Below are 20,671 nucleotides of genomic sequence, written 5' to 3'. Positions count from 1 at the left end.
GACAGATGATGGGGGTTATAGGCTACAGCGGTGCGGTGGATGTGGTTTTTCGTTAAGTGCTGCTGGCCCGACTGACAGCTCCATGAGCGCGCCGTGGAAGTTTGGCTGAGGAGCTGCGCGCAGCATGGGCACCGGGGATTACATCTGCGTAACGCTGCGTGGTGGTGCGCCCTGGGGATTCACCCTGCGAGAGGGAGAAGGGGACACCTACAGACCTCTTCTAGTTTCCCAGGTATGCATGCGTGCGTGCGTGGGAGGATGTTTTAATACCACTTGAACAGGGTCATGCCTGTCTAATCTAATGCTGGTGAGACTGCAACGATGGATAAACAGCCTAATGAAAGTTTGTGAACATATTGTTGTTGAGATTCTGGAAAAGTTTCTGTTTCTTCAGAGTCACGACAGTTTATTTTTTAAGGTGAGAAATTGAGCAATAAAACAGAAAAAACAGAAAAACAGAGACTTAAAAAAAGTCTGAAGTTTGATGGGAGAGAGCTGTCTGCCGCTGCATTTTTGTGCGCGTTGGCTGTGTTTTGGTGAGAGATTCTTCGGCACCCTTATATGGTCAAGGCCACGAGAGAGTGTGAAGCTGAGGGCAGTATGATCTGTTTTCAGTCACAAAGACTTTTCAAGCAAGAAAGCAAGTCCAGTAACCAGACTGAAGAGTGAAGGTATATGTGCATAACACCAAGGTGTTATGTTTTAGTATGAACAAAAAACAAGTGCGGCTAAAATTAAGAGGTTATCATGCAAATATCCCTTTCAAAAAGAATTCAAATAAGAGATAGAGAGGAGGACAGGCAAATTTGAAGTTTTGCTGTAAGAACGACTCAGCTGCGTGACATTTGTTTAGCCTGATAATAAGGCAATAAACCTTAGAGGTGCGGGGTTTTATCTGCTTAGAGGTAACTGCTGATGTAGCCACTTTCTGATGAGACGCAGAGGCCATTTTTTTACATACTGTAATGTAAATGTACACAGACAGATGATATATGTTGTACTCTTTAGGGCATTCGGTTATTTCCTATTATTTGCTTGTCATTTTTGTATGCGTCCATCACACGTTCTCATTTTGCAGCCAGTGATAATGGAAACCAGTTTAAAGCTTATTATGATACTTTTAAATTAGTCACTTTTAACAGCTTTTCATATTATGCATGTGTGGACAGTGCTGCATACAACAACTCACTCAAAAAAATTAATAATACAGTAAAAGCCATTGTACCAACCAACTTAGTTTACTGCTTTCAAGCGTTCAAATAAACAAGTAGATGGATGGAAAAATGAAAGTTTAAGCTTAAGTGGAGCTTTTTTACTCTTTACCATAACCATAAATGAGCATCTTTGTGAGTGTAAGGATCACTGAAAGACTGGATCACCTTAAACCAATCTGCCTTAAAGACATGGGATAGTGTTGCACACACTGTGATGCACAGTATTTGTGAAACCAGGTGCCGTTACCTTGACCAGCTGCTTAAGCTCTATATATGGTCTGTATGTTCCAAAGTGCTCAAGCTGCACACATTCCCCATCAACTTGTCAACAAAGTAGAGTGCATGTAAAAAAAATAAAAATAAAAAATTCTTAAGCCACATTCCTGCGACATCAAAGCGCCACCTGGAGAAAGTTTCGGAGAATCCAAAAACCTCAGCAGATCATTTTCATGACAGATGTTTAGCATGTCTCCAACAAGTAAAGCCACATCTGTAAAGTTGCTTTCTGTCCTTTATATGATTAGTCTGATTAAATAGTATAGTGACACTTTTTCCTATGAAATGCCCCCCTCACTCAGGCCTGGCACTCAGTGTCTGCCTTATGTCAGAATAAAAGCATCAGCAAAAGCACCTGAAGACAAATATCTCATGTGGGTAATAAACAACTCTTAAATCTTGTTAGCTTTGAGTGAGAAAAATACCCCATAAAGTTTAGTAGACTGTACTGAGAAAAAAATTGCAAATATTGCACATAAGCTACCATATCCCCTCTCACAACTCTAAGCCAAAAACAGCACTTAACGTGAGGTAAAGCAAGCAAAGCTATTTAGAAAGTTGCTCTCCCTTCGATGCCTCCTGAAGCTTTAATTTTCTCGTGAAACTGTGCTGCCTAATTTCAGACATAAATGTGCTTTTTAAAGCATCCTTGCACCCAAAGTGTTCTCGTGTGTTAACAAACGGGTGCTGTGAATACATTGCGTTCAAGTGTGGGCCTATTAATGTGAAGTAGCTACATATGCCCCAGTTTGGGACATCTGGGGTTGTGTGTCGGGGGGGTTCAGTTCCAGTCTGCCTCATCTGGAAGACATAACTCTAAACATACCTTTAAACTTTTCTTGTGAGTGAGCCAAGTCTGTTAGTCAGAAGTTACAAAAAGAGAAACAAACATACCAAGATCGTGACAAAGGCTCTCGAGCTAGAGGCTCTCCCGCGTCTGATAAAAAATGTGTGTGTTTTTTAATGCTTCTGCTGAATGTCGTGGACACCGTGTTTTGTTTCCTGGGAGAAAGTGATTGTTCAGTGTACTGACAAGCGACACAGAGTAAGGCGCTCTGTATCCCCTCTTAAAAGGTTCTGTCCATATAAGGGTGCTTGTATTTTTCTTCTTATTTGGAGTCCTGGCTTGAGTACAAAGTTGATGAGGTCACTTTATTTTTTTAAAGCTGCAGGAGCACGCTCAGTACAAAGCCGTGTCAAATGCACTCACACGCGTTGAGGTGAAAAAGCTGCATTTGTTCTGTGATGCAGAATGCATTAATATTAAACAGATTTTCCAAAACAAAAAATATAAAAATTAAAGAGAGTTTAAATCCTACCAGCCTGATCAGGAGACATTTTGGCCTAATTACTAAGGTATTCCATCTTGGTATGTGAAATGTCAACATGCATCAGATCAGTTATGGAGCAAGCAATGATAACTGTGATCTTCATGAAAGACTTTTAAAAGTTTGCACGAGTTTATTCTTACATACATGAACTAATCTCTGTTAGTCTATTAAAGTATAAAAACTTTTATGAGTTGTTCTTTTGCCTTTTACAGAGCAAAGACGGCTTTTGTTGCTGATGCTTCGGCCCTAATAGTGCGCCACAGGAACCTCGTTAAGCTGCCAAGAAATGAGCCAATGAGCCGTTTCCTCAGTCATTCACTGCTGTTTTCCCAGACTAAGCAGAGTGATTCACAGCTCAGTCACTTATCTGAGTTTGGGCATTGTGTTGTGCAACAAGCCATCTCATTTCCAATCCTGGGAGAAAGCAGTGACCTTACGCGATGGCTGGACGGGCTTGTTTTCCTCTTTTCTGTTTCACATCATCTAAACAAATGAGGGCCAGTGCTCAAACAGCTTTGTATTTGCGGCATTCCTGCTCTTCGTCAACCCCCCAAAGTGTGTGGTGTTTAATTTGTGACAGAAAAAAATATTCTTGGATGTTGCAATACTGTTTTTCTTGCTTTCTTCTAAAGTCGCTTTTATTGTGAAAGAGGTGATGTTTGTGTCAGAGTCCAGCTATTCCCCCTCACATCAGTGCAAATGTGAGGGCAATATTAAAATAGCTGATTGCGCTATTGCATGTGATGTTTGGAGTGGTGCACAGATATAGGTGGTGTGATGGTGCAGTGGTTAGGATTGTTGCTTTAGACCTTTTGGACCTTTCTGTGTGGAGTTTGCATGTCCTCCCCGTGTCTACGTTGGTCCTCTTTGACTTCCTCCCACAGTCTGAAGGCATGCATAAGAATGAGTGTCTGCTTCTCAGCTGGGATAGGATAGGAAGAGACTCCTGCAACCTTCAACTGGTTGAGTTATAGATGATTGATGAATTAAATGTTGCTGTTCTTGGATAAATCATTTATTTATTTAGTTTAGTTTAATCTGAGTTTAAGGCTTATTTTACTGAGCAGGGCATTACTATGCACACACTGAAAAAGTGAACTTTCTGGGATTTACAGCCAGGTAATTCAATTTAAAAAATAAAGAGGATACACGATATTAGACGCAAATCTTTATTCAAAGCAGCGAAACTGTATTTCATCTATTTTGTGCCCGCAGGACATCTTTAAGAATTATTTGAATTTCTGGAAAGCTGTTCAAAAAAGACATTAGGCAGTTTTTGGGAACTGATGTCATTCCAGATCCATTACTCCATACATTAGTCATACATCCAGATGATATAACAAATGGAAAACTGTCGGGAATTCTGCTACTGATTGCAAATAAAACCCAATTACAGCTAAAAGCCATCTTTATTATAGAAAAAAATACTGCAGACTACTATTTGTAGAGAAACGTCTACCAGTGACACAAACAATAACAGATTTATAGCTAGATCTTAAATGGGGGCTTAATTATTCTTTGTAAGAAAAAACATCAAAGCCAGAAATGAAGAATAATGATTTATGAATATTTTTTTTTTTTAAAAAGTAATCTTCTTCCACATGTATTTATAATAAGTAATCTATATTCTATTTCAGTGCCTTCATTGGTGTGTTATGGCTTGGCATGCATGCAAATGACAAAAAAACAAATGTATCTCTCCTCAAGACACATACAGCTCAAATGAAAGGAAATACAGTAATACAATAAGAAATGATGCAAATTTAGAGAAAAGCTAAAATCTTGATAGTATAAATACCCTAACACAAAACAAGGGGAACATACAGGAGGGTAAAATGTAAATCTTCCAGCATGGATTTAGTGCTAAATGTGAAACACCTGGAAAATATCTGCCTGTAATCTAAAAACAATAATTGCTCAAAGCTGTGAAAGGCAGGAACCACACGGAGGTAGGCAGAGACATCACCCGTTCCTGTATTTCCTGTGATTTTCTGTTAGGTTTAACGCACTTAAATAGCTCATTTGAAAAGTGGCTACCCACACATTGTTACAGCCCCACATTAAAATAGTTATGTGGCCAATTATTTTGACAAGTTCCCATCCATTTGAAGAAACCCACACAGCATTTATCTGCTATCCTCTCAAGGGCACTTAGTGCATATATGAGGCTTTTCTTTGTAAGCTGTGTGGTAAACATTGGCGGACTGTGTATCTTTGAGTTGTGAGGAGAGACAACGACAAATCTTTCCCCTCCTTTTTTGGAGCGTGGACCGTTGCTGTGGCATCCCAGAAGTAACCGTCCTCCCTGTAGCGAGGTGCGAGTCCCAAAGGGACGGACACATTGGCTGCCATATAGGGCTTGTTTTGTTCGCTGTTAGCTCCGAAAAACTGGAGCGAGGATGGAAAGTTACCATCTCTATAATGGAACACCTGAAAGATATTTGTATGTATAACAAAGTAGGATCATTCTTGCATTATGTTTAAATATAAGCAATGGGCAAAAGTAATGACATCTAAAGAAGAAAGACTACAACTGGTTTCATTGGGGAAAGTTTTAATGGTTGAGCAAATATCTGAAATCAAAAATGGTGTACAAAGTAAAGTCAGGCTTTTTTGATTTTTTGATTCCTTTCTATATTATGAAATCTTACTCAGAGGTTTTTCGCTTCCCCCCATCAGCTGTAAAATGTGTGTGCATCTCCATCTAGTGATGAAGTTGTTTCACTGCAGCTATGTAGAACTGCCTCGTTTGCAGTATGAAAGTCACAAAGTTTCAGGACACTTTTGTAAAGCATTGTTATTCTAAGACCAGAGGTATCAAACATATGGCCCGGGGGCCAGAACTGGCCTGGTAAAGTCTCCAATCTGGCCCACTGGACAGCTTTGGAAAACAGAACGAGTACATAGATCTTTACCTGTATTTTCAGGTTTTACAACTTTTCTTTCTACACCAAAGTAATTAAGTTCTAGATAAACGATGACAAACAGTTGTTTTTTCACTATGTTTTTCACCAGCATTTTTTTTGTTAATTAATGAAAACTTTATATTTTAGAATTACAGGATATTGAACAATGTCCTGGGCAGTGAACTATCAGAACTTTTTTCTGTAATTTTACCCATTTATCGTGTTTCACTGGTCCACTCTGGCTCTTAAGATCAAAGCTGGCAGTATGTGGTACACAATGTAAAACGAATTTGACATCCCCATTTTAGATGTTGCACAGCTATTTACTTTACGTATTTTCACCCTAATAACACAGCATAGTGATTGTAAATAAGAGCTTTTTTGGGTTGATTTCCCACTAACGGGGTGGCTGCAGCTCAGGAAATAGAGCAGATCCTCTATTAATTGGAAAGTTGGTGGTTTGATAAATATCAAAATATTGATTTTGATGCCAGTATGAAGTACTCTCTAAACCAATCCCTCAGGAAAATTAGCCAAAGACGCTTATTAAAAGCATAACTTTATCACTACCAGGGTTTATTTATTTTTTTTACGGCATGTGGTCTTTCATTGAGAACTGACGAAGATAAAGCATGCGTAAAGAAATAGGAATCAACATTTTCAAACGGCTGCCAGTCTTAAGATATCTGAGAAACCTTCCTAAAGCTTTGTAATTGGGATACTGGCAAAATATCTTAACATAACTCCTGAAACCAAATCCTCTAATAGCGTAGTACTACAGTAATAATTTATCCCCCTAGCTGTATGAGTGGCCTTTTGTGCTGAATTTATGAGGTATTTCTCCTTATTAAATCCTCTTATTAATGAACCATTTTATAGGCTCCAGGAACCAATTAGAAGAAAATGAAACCATCAGTCATTAGTCTAACTGTGTAAAGAGGTGCCCTTTAAATGGCTCTGCCCAGAGCTCGACTACAGCAATAATATGCAGCAGCACAGTCAAGATTCAAGGTAGAATTAACAATTTTATTACTGAACACCTAGCCTATGTCAGTGTTTGTACATTTTGGTGCCAAATGTACATTATGTTAAGTTAAATTATGCTGCCGGCATGCTCTCTTCATATCTCTCAAATGTTAATGGTCCAGTCTGAATTCCTCTGCACACTTTGGCTGGCTTGATCTTCACACTGGCTTTTACTGGACGTCCACTTTCACCTCGTGTTACGTGAAAAAGACTTTTCTTATCTTATTTCCCAGAAAAAAATATGAATTTGTGAAACTGATTTCTGCTTTTTGACCTTTTGACAGGTAATATTTCAAACATGACAACCTGTAAACAGCTGTACTGTTAGAGCTGAGATTCGTGAATCTTAAACAGCACATCTCACTCTTGGCAGGTCTTTATCTCATGTTATCCTTCTATTGCCTGATGCTGCACCCCGCTACGCTGTTGGTGAAGAAGTTACACATCAAACTGTGTTTTTTTCTTTCTTTTCTGACTCCAAAATGTCTTCTGCAGGTAGAGGAGGGTGGTCGTGCCTCCCTGGCTGGAGTACAGGATGGAGATGAGGTGGTGTCAATCAACGGGGAGCCGTGTGCTGACCTCACCCTTTTACGAGCGTTTGCGCTAATCGACACATCAATCGACTGTCTGCAGCTGCTAGTCAGAAGGTAATGCAGCATGCCAGCCGCTGAACTGAGATCATATGAGACTTTTGCAAAGCCTAGAAAACCCTGAGTTTCAGAAGACAAAGGCACAGGACCGTATTCATAGGACAATATGTAATAATGTGAAGTAGTAAAACACAAAATAATGTAGGTTTATCAGTTACACTGCAGAGTCTTTGCATTATGACATCTGAGCCGTGCAAACTGTAAGTCTTTGGTGACCACAGCAGCAGTGAAAACTGATCGTTCCACTGTTTTATTAGCATTTAGATAGCATGTAGCTTTATGACACGTGGCCTTTTTGCATACTTGAATGAACCCCTGTTTCTGTGATCATATGCAACCACGTCTGCGTGTGTTTTAGCCTGGGTAATATACTGTGCCTCGACCATGCTGAACCCACCAAGTGGCTTTGCCAAGGTGTTGCAGATTTGTGTGTCTGATTGGCATGCAGCTGCTCAGCCATTACTCAACTGGCAGTGCCAGTCTGTTTATCAGAGTGACATGTCCTCAAATAATCCCGCTTTCTCTTTAACAGGCCTTGAACTGCTTGTTGTGTAGTTGATTTAAAGGGAGATTAAAGTTGATTCCGAGCAGACCGCATCAACTTTGCTGTTTCACAAAAGTTGATTACATTTGGAGACAAGAGCTGGTTTTTAACGGCTAATTGACTTGAACACAGTTGCTGTCATGCATAATGACATTAGTTTATGCTGCTCCAAACTGACCTTGAAAGTCAAAATTAGGCAGAGCGGTGTCTGAACGTAATTATTTTCCACTTCGGTGCCCTGACCTTTTCGATTCACTTTCTACATCGAGATTAAATCTCCTTGATTGCTTTGACAACTTCAGCAGAACAATGAGGGCTTCAATCCAGTGCTGAAATGCCTGCTGTATCTTGCTTAGAGGTGTAAATTTGGTGGTTTTACTGTATTTAGAGATTTAATTAAAACACAGGCCTAAAACAAATCTGTCCAAGTTTTGACACTACAGGAAAACAGGAAGTGTACATTTCAAACTGTAGAAGAGGAAAAAATGTAACCAATAACATTTATCAATAAGTAATTGTTTTCATGTCTTCCCTCAAGTTCGGTTCATTTTAATAATGAAAAGAAAAACCACATTTACTCCTTCACTCATTGTTTATCTCGCCTTCTTCTTGTCTAAAGATACCACTCCATCCCCACTGAAGACCATGAATCGGATGAAATGCACTGCAGTGAGAGGGCCTCTGCTGGTGAGACTTTAGAGAGCACCACCCTTCACATCTTCCCCCCAAAGCAAACATCCCAAATCCCAAATCCTGAATCCCCGGATGAGACCTACAGCAAAGAGTTTAATATCAACACAGAGTTTTCCAAGGAAGGCCAGCTGCTTTGCACTCAGCTACATATCCCCTCATCTAAGGAAGAAGATGATAAAGTACAGCGGTGCTTCTCACCCGGGGACATGGTGGAGCTCCAGGTGTCCCTGTCTGAGCAAACCTTGGATGATGTGGGCTGTGCCTCGCTCGGAAGTGCTCGTGGGATTGATGGGGACCTCTCAAACCGGGAGGCTGTGGAGGCTGTCCATATCACCAATGCCGCCACCGCATCGCGCTCCGTCAGGGAGCCGCTAAGCCATCATGGAGTGGTTCTCAACTCCCCTTTAGTGCTGGGGCAGGTGGAGGTCATTTTGGAGGCATCGGGAGTAGGGAGGGGCCTCCAGAGTGGAGGTGGCACTAGGGTCAGGGAAACAGTTGGTTCTCAAAGTGAAGGAGAAGAAGAGGACTGCAGTCCTGCAGAAGAGCAGGACTCTGATTCTGAAGGAGTTCAACACAAACCCAACAAGCATCGGGCTAGGCACGCCAGTAAGTATATTTGGACTGGTTCCACCTGGACCAGTATTACCTTTGTGTGCATTCTTTCTGTGTGTGTGAGTGGGGATAACTGTCTTTTCTTTAAGAGGGGTAATCTTCAGCACTAAATTACATTTGTCAACATGTGTGCATTCCAAAGCCTGATGTCCAGTGTGTGTACGCCTCAAAATAGTCTCTCACTGCAATTGCAAGGGAGGTGGGGTGCTCATTCCTTTGAAAGGAAGGAGATACATCCGGATCTAACCTGAATTATCTCAGAACCAAAGTTATAGTATTGTGGATCATCGAGCGTCTAACGAAGTCTTATCATATAAGAATTTACTATCACAAAAGAAAGACACAAAAAGAATGGATTGTATGTATACGGGGGAAAAAAGCATCTGCACCCTATAAAACATTAAAACCATCCATTTAAAGAGAGGCAATGGTGAATATGGATACCGGGGCGTTCCTCTGAGCTGTGTAGAAGACATAAATATAACCCCAGCACGCTGACGATGCCTGCAGAAGTGGCCCTTTGACAGACACCAGCATGTGCTCCCCTAGACCCGTTACCTGATCCTTTCAAACTGAGTGCTTTAACTAAGCTCAAAAAGTGAGTCTGTCGCTCACTCCCGCTGTCTCCTCCACCTTCAGGTTAGTCTTGCAAGAATATAAAAAAGTAAGCCCGCTGGTGTTATTGTGCGCGCATTCGGCGCGTATTCTCCGTGGCTGTCAGATTGGACGAAATGTGATTTCAGAAGAAAACATTTTATTATTTTTTTTCTTTCAAGTAGACTGCGTGCCAACGCACACAGAAGGATTGGTAAAGACGTTGCTGTCCTGGTGAATTTATTGCATGCATGCTAAAATAATCTTTCTTGCTTCCTATTCTTGGCTACTTTACAGGGTTGGATGAGTGATTGAGTGTACAAATGGGAATATTAGACATGGGTCGGAGAATTTCATTACTGCTTTATGGGCCAGTGTATTATGTTCAAGGGAATGAGCTCATTTGAATGATAAAATCACAGCTGAATAGTATGTAAGTATGTAAATGTAATGTGTGGACTGAGAAAATATGTAATGTATCATTTTTTTGTGTGAATGAATCTGTAAATAGCTCAGTTTACAGTCTATTTGCTGAGTGTTTGGATCAGTTCAACCACAGAGCAAGCTGTATTATTAGTTTACTGTTATTTCTGTATCTGCTTTAGCTGTAAATGCTGGATGAGGTTAATATCAAAGTAATGTTACAAGATGAAACTGCTTTGTGGTTTGCTTCTTATTTTAAAGGTGAAGAGAGCTAAACTAAACAGCATTTGATATAAAAATGTTAACTACAGTCACGTGTTTAGTGCAGTTTGTAAAGCCTCTTTAAAGTCTCTTGTTCAAAATCTTTACAAACTGTTTATTTTTTTAAGTAAATTCAGATTAACAGATTAAACGTTTTTATGATTGTAATTCTTTAAGGTTTTAGTACCATTAAATTGGATTCATTTTAGCCATTTTTTAAACACGACTGTCTCTCTTTTCCTTCTCTGTTAAGGGCTCAGGCGCAACGAGAGCATTTCAGAGAAACAGCTAAAGGAAGCCAAGTCCAAATGTAAACGAATTGCCCTTCTTCTTACGGCTGCTCCGACCAACCCCAATAACAAGGGGCTGTTGATGTTCAAGAAGCATCGTCAGAGAGCTAAGAAATTCACGCTCGTGAGCTACGGCACAGGAGAAGACGAGCCAGAGTACAGCGACGAGGAGTACGAGGAAAACCCAGACAGCAGACAAGAAACCTTTATCCTTGTGGCCCCAAACGAGTCTGAAATAGATAAGCCTTTTCTCACTAGCACCCACAGTGGCAAAAGTGTGCTAACTTTTACCTTGGACAAGGGTCTTCTTGAAATCGAAAGGAATTTGAAGAACCAAGCAGAGATGGAATCTTTGCCTGAAACCAAAGGCAAGGGTGCGCTGATGTTTGCCCAGCGTCGCCAGAGGATGGATGAGATTTCTGCCGAACACGAGGAGCTTAGGCGCCAAGGGATCCCCGTTGAAGCAGTGCAAGAGGCTGAAAAGAAAATAGTGGAGCATTCCTACATGCAGTCCGCTGCAGAAGGCCGCAGTTACATGGATGTAAACGTGCAACAGCAAACCCAGCAACAGTACCAGCAGTTTCAAGAACAACAGTACTATGAGCAACAGCAGAACTACCAACAACAACAACAATATCAGCAACAATATCAGCAGCAATATCAGCAACAGCAATATGAGCAAAGTCACTATCAGCAACAGCAAATGTATCACCAGCAGCAAGAATATCATCAGGAGCAACAGAAAATGCAGCAGTATTCAGCAACTGTCAATGGCACAGTCCAACATCAAACGAATGAAATGCAGAGCTCTTTCAGCAATCGTACTGCAAAGCCTTTCTCAGCAGACAACATGGCGGCCACCCCTTATTCTCATGCAATGAGTGGGACCAATCAAGATTCTGTGGGTCAAGGAGAGCAGATTGCTTCCCGTGATGAGCGCATTTCTACTCCTGCAATCAGGACGGGCCTTTTGTTGGATTCAAGGAGAAAGAATGCAGCCAAGCCTATGTTCACATTTAAGGAAGCTCCAAAAGTATCCCCAAACCCAGCATTGCTGAACCTCCTAAACAAAGGTGATAAAAAGCCCGGGTTTGAATCAGGACCCGAGGATGACTATCTTAGTCTTGGAGCTGAGGCTTGTAATTTCCTTCAGTCTCAGCGTGTTAAACACAAGATTCCTCCACCAGTTGCCCCAAAGCCTGTGATCAATCCCATCTCACCTCCTTGGTCCTCGCAGATAGAAGCAACCAACCAGGAGATGCCTCAGTGTGCTGAAAATAGTCTATCCACACCTGCTGCAGCCCCCACCGCCGAGACTACTCCTGCTCCAGAACTAGAGCCAACCCCTGCACCTGCCCCTGAGTCTTCTCCCCCTGCTGCACCCCAGGAGAATCCTGGCAGTACCAACAAAGAGGAACAGCACACATGGCCGCTCCCAGCACCCGAATCTCAACAACAGCCCACACAAGCTGCCGCTCAAGAGGCAAATGGTCATATGAATGCTACACTGCAGTCTGAGTCGTCTGCTGTGACTACCTGGGGTGCAGCTCAAACACAAGTGCAACAACAGTTATCTTCAAGTTCCTGGCATTCAGCTCAAGTGCACCCCTCAGAACCACCTCCAAGACAGTCCTCACCTCAACCACCTTGGGTATCACATCAGCCTACTCAGAACCAGGCACAGCAACCTCCCACAAGTACTTGGACCCCTCAAATTCAGCAGTCCTGGACGCAGCCTCCAGAGCAATCACAAGCCCAAGCACATGTTCAGCCATCCTGGGCCCAGTCACGAGAGCAACCTCAGTCTCAGCCGCAGGTTCACCCACCTTGGGCACACTCTACTGAGCAGCCACATCTACAGCAAATACAGCCCAACTGGAGTCAAGCCCAAGAACAAATGCAGCCACAACAACAGAACCAATGGACACAGCCATCACAAACAGACTCTCAACCACCATGGATGCAACAACCTCATAAAAAATCCCAAGCACAAACTCCTTGGGTCCAAGGGGTACAACCAGAATCCCAGCCACAACCGCCATGGGTTCAGCAAGCACAACATCAGGCTCCTCCACAATTATGGCCACAGACTGAAGCACCAGGTCAGCCTCAACCACCTTGGGTATCAGCTCAGCCACAACAGCAACAGCTACCTTCAGTGAATGCGTGGGCCCCATCACAAACTCAACCCCAAGCTCAGCCACCCTGGATCCAAGTAGCTCAACCACAACCTCAAGCACAGCCTCAAGCCAATTTAAATCCATGGGCACCGGTACCTGCCCAGACTCAGTCTCAGCCTCTATGGGCTCAACACCCCCCAGAGCACGGTCAACACCACATAAGTTCTTGGACTCAAGAGCAAGATCAAGCCCACCATCAGTCTCCATGGGCTCAACCTGTTCCAGCCCAGCCAGCACCACAGCCAAAGTGGCAACAGCCTACATCAAAGAGTCCACCACAACCACCAATGAACACATGGCAACCAGCTCAGACACAGCCTCAGACGCCTGTGAATGCCTGGACTCCACAATCACAGCAAAAACCTGTGAATATTTCCACACTGACAGTGAACACTCGTCCCTCTCCAAAACCTTGGCAACCACCACAAAATGCTCCACAAAGCCGATCCCCTCCTACTCCGCCACAGCGAATGCACTCTTTCACTATTGGTCAAAGAGTTTCATCACCCATCAACCCCATGGCCACTGTCTTAAACCCATCATCCCAGGGTTCAGCATTTGAGATGCCAGCTGTTAAAGGAAAAGGAGCTGATATGTTTGCAAAGAGGCAGTCTCGAATGGAGAAGTATATCGTGGACTCTGAGACGGTGGAAGCAAATAAGGCAAGCAGGTCAACATCACCAGCAGCTTCCTTACCGAATGAGTGGAAATACACTCCCAATGTACGTGCTCCACCTCCACGTGCATATAACCCTATTCAATCACCTTTTTATCCCCCAGCAGCAACAAAGCAACCCCCTTCAAGTAGCCCCTCAACCAAAGCAAAGAAAAAAGACAAAGCGAAACAGATGCCTGCTCCTAAACCTCTCAATGTAATAGATGTCATGAAACATCAACCCTATCAACTAAATTCCTCACTCTTTATCTTTGGTCCAGCAGCAGAGGCTACCAAACCTTCCGCACCTAAGACCAGCTGTTCGCCTCCTAATCCACCTGATGATAACCAACCAATCAGATATGAGCAAATGCCCCCGGTCCAGCCAGCTGGACCATTTGGTGCCCCATACCCCCAACAAACCTATGAGATGCCAATGCAGCCTGTGATGCACGATAACCAGTATCAGCAGATCCAACCAAATGTTTATCCCCCCTCTAGTCCTTATCAGCAACCTCCTAGTTGTCCATACCAGCAAGTATATAACCAACAGTATCAACAACCTGCTCCACCTGCTTATCATCCCCAAGCCCCTCAGTCTCCAAACTCTCCCTACCAACACTCGGTACAAGCTGGTTACCAGCCAGCCAATAGCCCTCCCTATCTGGCAGCTCCTTCAGTGCCCTACCAGCCACAGCCTCTTAGTAGCTATACTGCTCCCAGTTTCCCTGTGGCTGCTAGGCCCGAGTCTGCATCTGGTGGTAACCCTGGAGTGGCTCCCAAGCCTAAGTTTACAGCTAATAAGAGTTCAGCTCAGGTGTGGAAGCCTACAGTAGTTGATAAAGAGTGATTCTTGTAGAATCATGACTTATTTGACGTCTGCTTGAATTAAAGGTTTTGTGCCCTGCCAAATGGACTATTTTTCTTACCAGCTCTATTTATTGTCATAGGGCAGAACCTACTAGTCTAAAAGTTCATAGAGCTAATGAAAAAAGGAATATCTATAAAATTAAGAATAAAAGGATAGACTTACATCCTATTTTAATAGAATTTTAGTATATCTTATCAGACGCAGCATAGTCATAATAATTGTAAACATATTTTATTATGCAAAAGTGATAAATGTAAATTCATTACATTTTATGTAAAAGAATTGTGTGATTAATAAGAATGTAGGGGAGCATAATGCTCAGTGTGAAGTGAAAGAAAAGGGTGAGAGAAAAAGATTCAGTGGAACTGGATAAGTCAAGACAGGTTGATTTTTTTAAAGGGGAAAATGATAAATGTTCTTAATATTACAAATAATTAAATTTTAAAAAGACCAAAAAAAAAGTTTTTAAGCAAATACTAAAAGTATTTGTATGCGGGTAAGTGAAAAGGATGGGGCCTATAGCCTGTAATAATATCAAGCAGAAGGCTTAATGTGTAACGTCAGATGTTGAGTACGGAGATTATGTAACAGCAGTGGGATTTTAGGCTATTCTAGGCCAAATAACACGGCAGACAGACTTGTGACAACTAACACTGTTTTCCTTAAACATAAAATGTTCTATACTTCTTTTTTCCCCAGTACTTTCCCCAATTCCTTTTTGGTAGGACCTACTTAAGTGTGTTGGGTTTTATTTAAAGCTCTCTACCAGCTGTTGCGTCATGTTAGACACTATATTTAAAGTCCCTCATGAGACGAGGTTCTGAGGTCCAGAGAGTAGGCTTAAATTTCATCTTAAGCCAGTGAAAGCTACCGACTTCCAGACTGCCATAGTATTTTTCCTGATAAGAGACAGTTATGTAATGTCTATCACTCTCTCATAGATTTACCCATTATGCATCTGTTCCTTGTTTTGATATGTGAACAGATGATACATGATATAGAAAGGAAGAGTTATTGAAAGGATAACCAGCCTGGTAATGCTCACAAGTTGATTTTTGGTACAGGGTCGCTTCTTTGGTTCTCTGTGTTCTTTTCTTTTTGTGTCTGTGTGTTTCTCTTCATAGTGCACTTTCTGTATGATTCACTGCAGTGCCATTAAACTGTCTTTTATCTTTGTTTGGTTTCCTTTTCTTTTGTCCTCTGAACATGCTTTTAGGGTTTCTTCTATTTTTAGTCTCTTTGCTGTTGTCTTGCTGAATTTCACCACTTCTCCACTTTCATTATAAATACTGTCCTTATTGACCTTGTCAACAAAAAGAAAAATCAGTCACAAATTAGACCGTACCACAGCATCTGGTGGTTCCATTTTCAAGAGTTATCAGCAAGGTGCACCTAATTATCCAAATCACCTCCTTTTTGTAAAAAAAATAAAAATAAAGAAAGAGAGAGTTTAGAAACTTGAGATGCACATTCCTGCAGAATGACCATGTGATGATGCATTTATGAAGAGTATTATTAGAGCTGTGACTTCACTGGATAATTATGGTCAAGTGAGTGAGCACAGCTGAAATATATATCCATGTTGCATCATGGATTTTGAAAAAGAGCAGATATATGTTGAATGAAAGTATTAGTATCATTTCATAATCTTAGTTAGCAGATTTTACCAACTATTTCTGAAGGGAACTGATCCCCATGCCAATTCATTTATCTTCAATCTGCAATCAAAAGACAATAAAAGAGAGACAGCAAATGTTTACTCTTGCTTTAGAGCCCACACATTAATGCCCTATAGTGCTAATACACCAAGCTTTGACACCTTTTCCTTCATATTATTTCTGTTTTAATAAGAAAAATATAAGATAAATATTCTATTTATGCCCTAAATCAAACCTTAGCCAAACCATAAATCAGGATGTAACATTCCTGCATTTAAAGACTGTTTTGAACATCTGTCTCAAAATGTAAGGAGCCCAGCTGTTACGCTCTGCCCGTTTTCTGAGCATGTTAAATCTGGCAGAAATGGCACATAGAAGGACATAAACCACGTGCAAATGGACAGTCATCTTATCGGTCTCCTTCAGCAAAGTAAAAATATGACCTACTGATCTGTTCATATTTTCTTGTGCCCAGGACCCCCACTCCTGTGGGCATTTTAAGCCTACCGCATACCTGAGTCAGCAGAGACTTTATTCCCCTTGACTGATTTAGCATTTATCTCTGCATGCTCTTCTTCTCTCTTCTTAAATTTGTGCCATATTTTATCAGCTGACAGTGCACATCACTCACCAGATGATGGCAGCACTGTCTTTTCTGCTTATCCACCATACATAACAGGAGGCATTGGATGAGATTATGTGCAGTATAGCTGTGTTTTCACCCCACATAACCCTCTGCAGCACCGGTATCCTGGGGATATTATTGGTATTGGGCATTTAGCATTTCCATCTCGTTATTCTTTCAAACTGTTGCTGTTTAGCAAACTATATTAAGTGGAAATGAGCTGAACGTGGCTTATACTTCCAGAAGGTTATGCACTTTCATGTACCAGTGGCTCTGATTAATAAGCGGGACATTGTGTTTAGACAAATGCTATTGCAGTTTAATTCACTGGCTGCAGTATGACATATCCTAGAACTCTTTTACACACGTACCATATTTACATACCCCCTGTGAATAAGAGAGTGACTGATCTTCTATACACAAGTAAATTATACATGTATTACCATGTATTACTGCATTTAAAAGAAATAATCCTGGCAGGGAGCTACTCTGCTTCTCACTCTTATCCAAGCTAATTTGATTTGGCCAAAGAGCCAAACACAAATGAACCCTTACTAAAATAAACATGTCTGGATTCTTCTTTACAGGCCCCTGGCAGGAGCTACTCCCTTTCTCCACCAGCCAGAGTACAGTCCGCGGGCCAGAAGTCAGCTTCAACTTCTTCCTCCCCAAAGCCCCCAGCACTGGGCTCCACAACTCCCTCGGCAAGGCAGACATCCTGGATGGAAAAAAGCCAAAAGCCCCTCACACCATGGGAGGCTGCCTCCCGGCATCCCATGGGCCTGGTAGATGAAGCTTTTGCTTTCCAGAGCCTCCAGCAAACCCTTGCCTCGAATGTGCGCTTGGCAGCCCAGCGCAAAATCTTGCCTGAGCCGCCAGCAGAGTGGAAAGCCAGGGTTTCTTACCAAGCACCGCAGAAAACAGGCAGCCAGACTTGGAGCCAGAGCCAAAGCCGGAGCCTGAGTCGAGCTTCGCTCCCATCGTTTGTGTCGCCAGTAAGGAGCTCTATCTCCACCACAGTTAGTCATGCCGGTTACAGGTCCCTGCCCAGACAGTGGCAGCCTCAGAAATCTGTGACAGAGGCTAACCCGAGGCCCTCGGTGTCTTCATATGAGTCTAAGAGGCCTTTCAGAAAGCAAACTTACGACTCTGTGTACACCAGCAACACTTGGAGCTGGAGGCGGTAGACTACAGTTCAGCCTGTGTGGTCTTTAATGAGTCAAATCTCATTTATTCTGAGTTTCATAATACATTCACATGCAGTCAGGCCCCCTTTTTTTTAAAGAAATAAAAAAACAACAGTTTGTTAGAAAGGACAAAAAGTTAACTGGTAGAGAACTTTTTAATACATGCTATTGTTAGATATTTGCATGCCAAAATTAAATAAGAAAAGATGTGGAAAAAATGGATGGCAAACACACTGATGTGGAAGACTAGTTGATTAGATAAAGAGATGAGTACGTTGTCTAGAGTGGCTAGAGAGAGTGCATCAATATCTTTGGTGGAAAAAGCATTTGATTGCAAATGTGGACTTATCCGTGATTGAAAAGAGATTGAAAAAAAAAGACACCTGTCATTTTGTAGGTTTTAAGTGAAGATTGTTTCTTGAGTTGTTCTTGAGCTTGTGGATTTCCAGTAATCAGAGTTTGATATTTTGCTGTTGATGCATGCATCTGCCATGTAGGTTGCTACCATGGGTGTACACTTTTCTTTTCTTTTTTCTTTTCTTTTTTTGCTTGTTTTGGAAAATCCATGCAGGATTTGTGGTGTTCTCTAATAAGAAAATGATTCAAGTGCTAGAATGCAATTATTTTGGGAAAAGGTGCCATAACCTGTGATGTTGTTGGTGCACACTAGGTGCATTTTCAGTAATGCATTGGTATGTGGCCATTACCCTTCCTGTTAAAAGGGAGTTTTTCCTTCCCAATGTCACCAAGTGCTTGCTCAAAGAGAGTCGTTTGATTGTTGGGATTTTCTCTGTATTATTGTAGGGTCTTTACCTTTCAGTATAAAGTGCTTTGGGGCAACTGTTTTTGTGATTTGGTGCTATCTCAATAAAATTGAATTGAATAGACATTTCAACTGTCTAGCATCACATACATAACAGTACATACTGTATAGGAGACAATCAAATGCAGTATGTAAAACGACTGACAACTTTTTGTTGGGAGTGAATTTCATCGACCGCTTCATACCAATGAATTCTAATCAACACTACAAAAAAGGTTTTTGTTTAGTTTATGGAAGGTTTATTGCTGCCAGGGCGATTGGCTTGTGGCTTATTTCTGCTTTGGGCTTTTGCTATCGACTTGTAATCATCTCCAAATGTTAAAGCTACGTTGGTGTTTCCACAGAGTGTGCATAATGTCCTAATGCGATTCTCACTGAGCAACCTCATAAATGCAAATAAGATTTATTACACAGTGTTGTGTTTTATGCAGATGTACTATAGTGTAGTGTAACAATCTCTGATTGTTTTACTGTATCACTTCCATTCAAACAACACATATTATGGTCGTAATACAATACCAGCAATCCATTTCTGTTCCAAGCAAAGATATAGATTCATGTAGAGCATTCTATAAAATAAATGCAGTGAAATATCACAATTTAAGACGTTAACCTTTTGTGCTCTTTGCTGTCTATTCCCATCTTGTGCTCGGGGCCATTTGTTGCTTGCTGTGCCATCCCGTGAAGCTTTTTGCAAGATGTGTTGTCTCAAATGGTCACTCCATATACAGCACGGGGAGTTGAGAGGGAGACCAGTTCCCATGGTGACCAGATGTTACATAATAACAGTGGATACCTAGTGTAGCTGAACCATTAGAGAATGAGAGATAAGGGCACAGACGGAGCCGATAAAAAGCAAGTATTTCCCCACCAATTTGGATCTGGGAAACACTTTGCGGTTCAAATGTTTTTTAAAGGGGTGAAGCCTACTAAAGTGCATAGCACTGTAGCACACGTAATGTTATTGTCTTGATGCACGCTCAATTATCTAAGTAAGAAAGCCCCCAAAAGTTGATTCTGTTCAGCTGGACATAACTCATCCAAGTGACTTCTTCAGTCACGCTATGTCCAGATGAACAGAATCAACTTTTTGGGACATAACTTTATTATTATTCTGTGTCCCAGGCATAGGTTTCTGTTCATTATGCAGTGCAGTTATGCCACTCAGCTTGATATCCAACCCTGAATCCAACATAGCTCTGCTATGTGCCGCAAACTCAGCCTGCCTTCTTAAAAATCTGGGGGAAAATGAGACTAAATTAAATGTAGCAAGGTCGTTGGAAACATTGTGATGGTATTATAAAGTAAATGAATTCCATTAGACTTTGGTCCTTCCTTTATCACATGATGGCACTTAAAACAAATAGTATGTGATTGGTCTGCAAGCCCTGAGGGGACCATGTTCCTGTGGTGGATGTCACTGAATATATTTAATGTTAGCTGTGCATAGCAATTTCTTGAGTGCTGAAACAGCTTTATTTTGATGTTAAAGCTTTGTCAGTGGTTTACTAAGCGAGTTTTTATGTCTTTAGCATTTTTCAATGCATGTCTATTAGAAAAGTTGCAAGCTGGCAACACATTATTGCCCTATGTATGGTTAGAGCAACTCCAATTCCTCCAACACTTGTCAACTGTCAGATATATCCTCACTTTATCTTCCAGAGGGTTCTCATTTAAGTTTATCCGAACTACTGATCTAGTAATACAGATATGTATGCAATATAAACTCCCCAAAGCTGTCAGAACTCAAGAAATTAAAGTAACTGATTACCTTAAATATGGATTTAATTATTTTGCACAAGTCTAAAGTTGCCCCACATTTGTTACTTCTTTTGCTTCCAGACCTTTTTTG

The 20,671-nt window shown here is 41.5% G+C and overlaps 1 protein-coding gene across 3 annotated transcripts; it reads left to right on the top strand.

The window, feature by feature from the left end:
- Positions 1-21: 21 nt before the first annotated feature.
- LOC134624908 (synaptopodin-2) lies at positions 22-20,539 on the top strand. Of its 3 annotated transcripts, none has more exons than XM_063470083.1 (5): positions 22-232; positions 7,249-7,400; positions 8,567-9,246; positions 10,784-13,662; positions 17,397-20,539. In XM_063470083.1, the coding sequence occupies exons 1-5, from the start codon at positions 125-127 to the stop codon at positions 17,994-17,996; spliced, it is 4,419 nt and encodes a 1,472-aa protein (XP_063326153.1). In that variant the 5' UTR covers positions 22-124; the 3' UTR covers positions 17,997-20,539. The 3 variants fall into 3 exon arrangements, with proteins under 3 accessions (XP_063326153.1, XP_063326152.1, XP_063326151.1); XM_063470082.1 differs by having other exon boundaries at positions 10,784-13,722; XM_063470081.1 differs by lacking the exon at positions 17,397-20,539 and having other exon boundaries at positions 10,784-14,680.
- The last annotated feature ends 132 nt before the right edge of the window (positions 20,540-20,671 follow it).

This window comes from Pelmatolapia mariae, linkage group LG3_W, assembly GCF_036321145.2.
Source record: "Pelmatolapia mariae isolate MD_Pm_ZW linkage group LG3_W, Pm_UMD_F_2, whole genome shotgun sequence".
Taxonomy (NCBI): domain Eukaryota; kingdom Metazoa; phylum Chordata; class Actinopteri; order Cichliformes; family Cichlidae; genus Pelmatolapia; species Pelmatolapia mariae.
The sequence above is the reverse complement of the archived record's forward strand: the minus strand, read 5'-3'. Positions and strand labels throughout refer to the sequence as shown.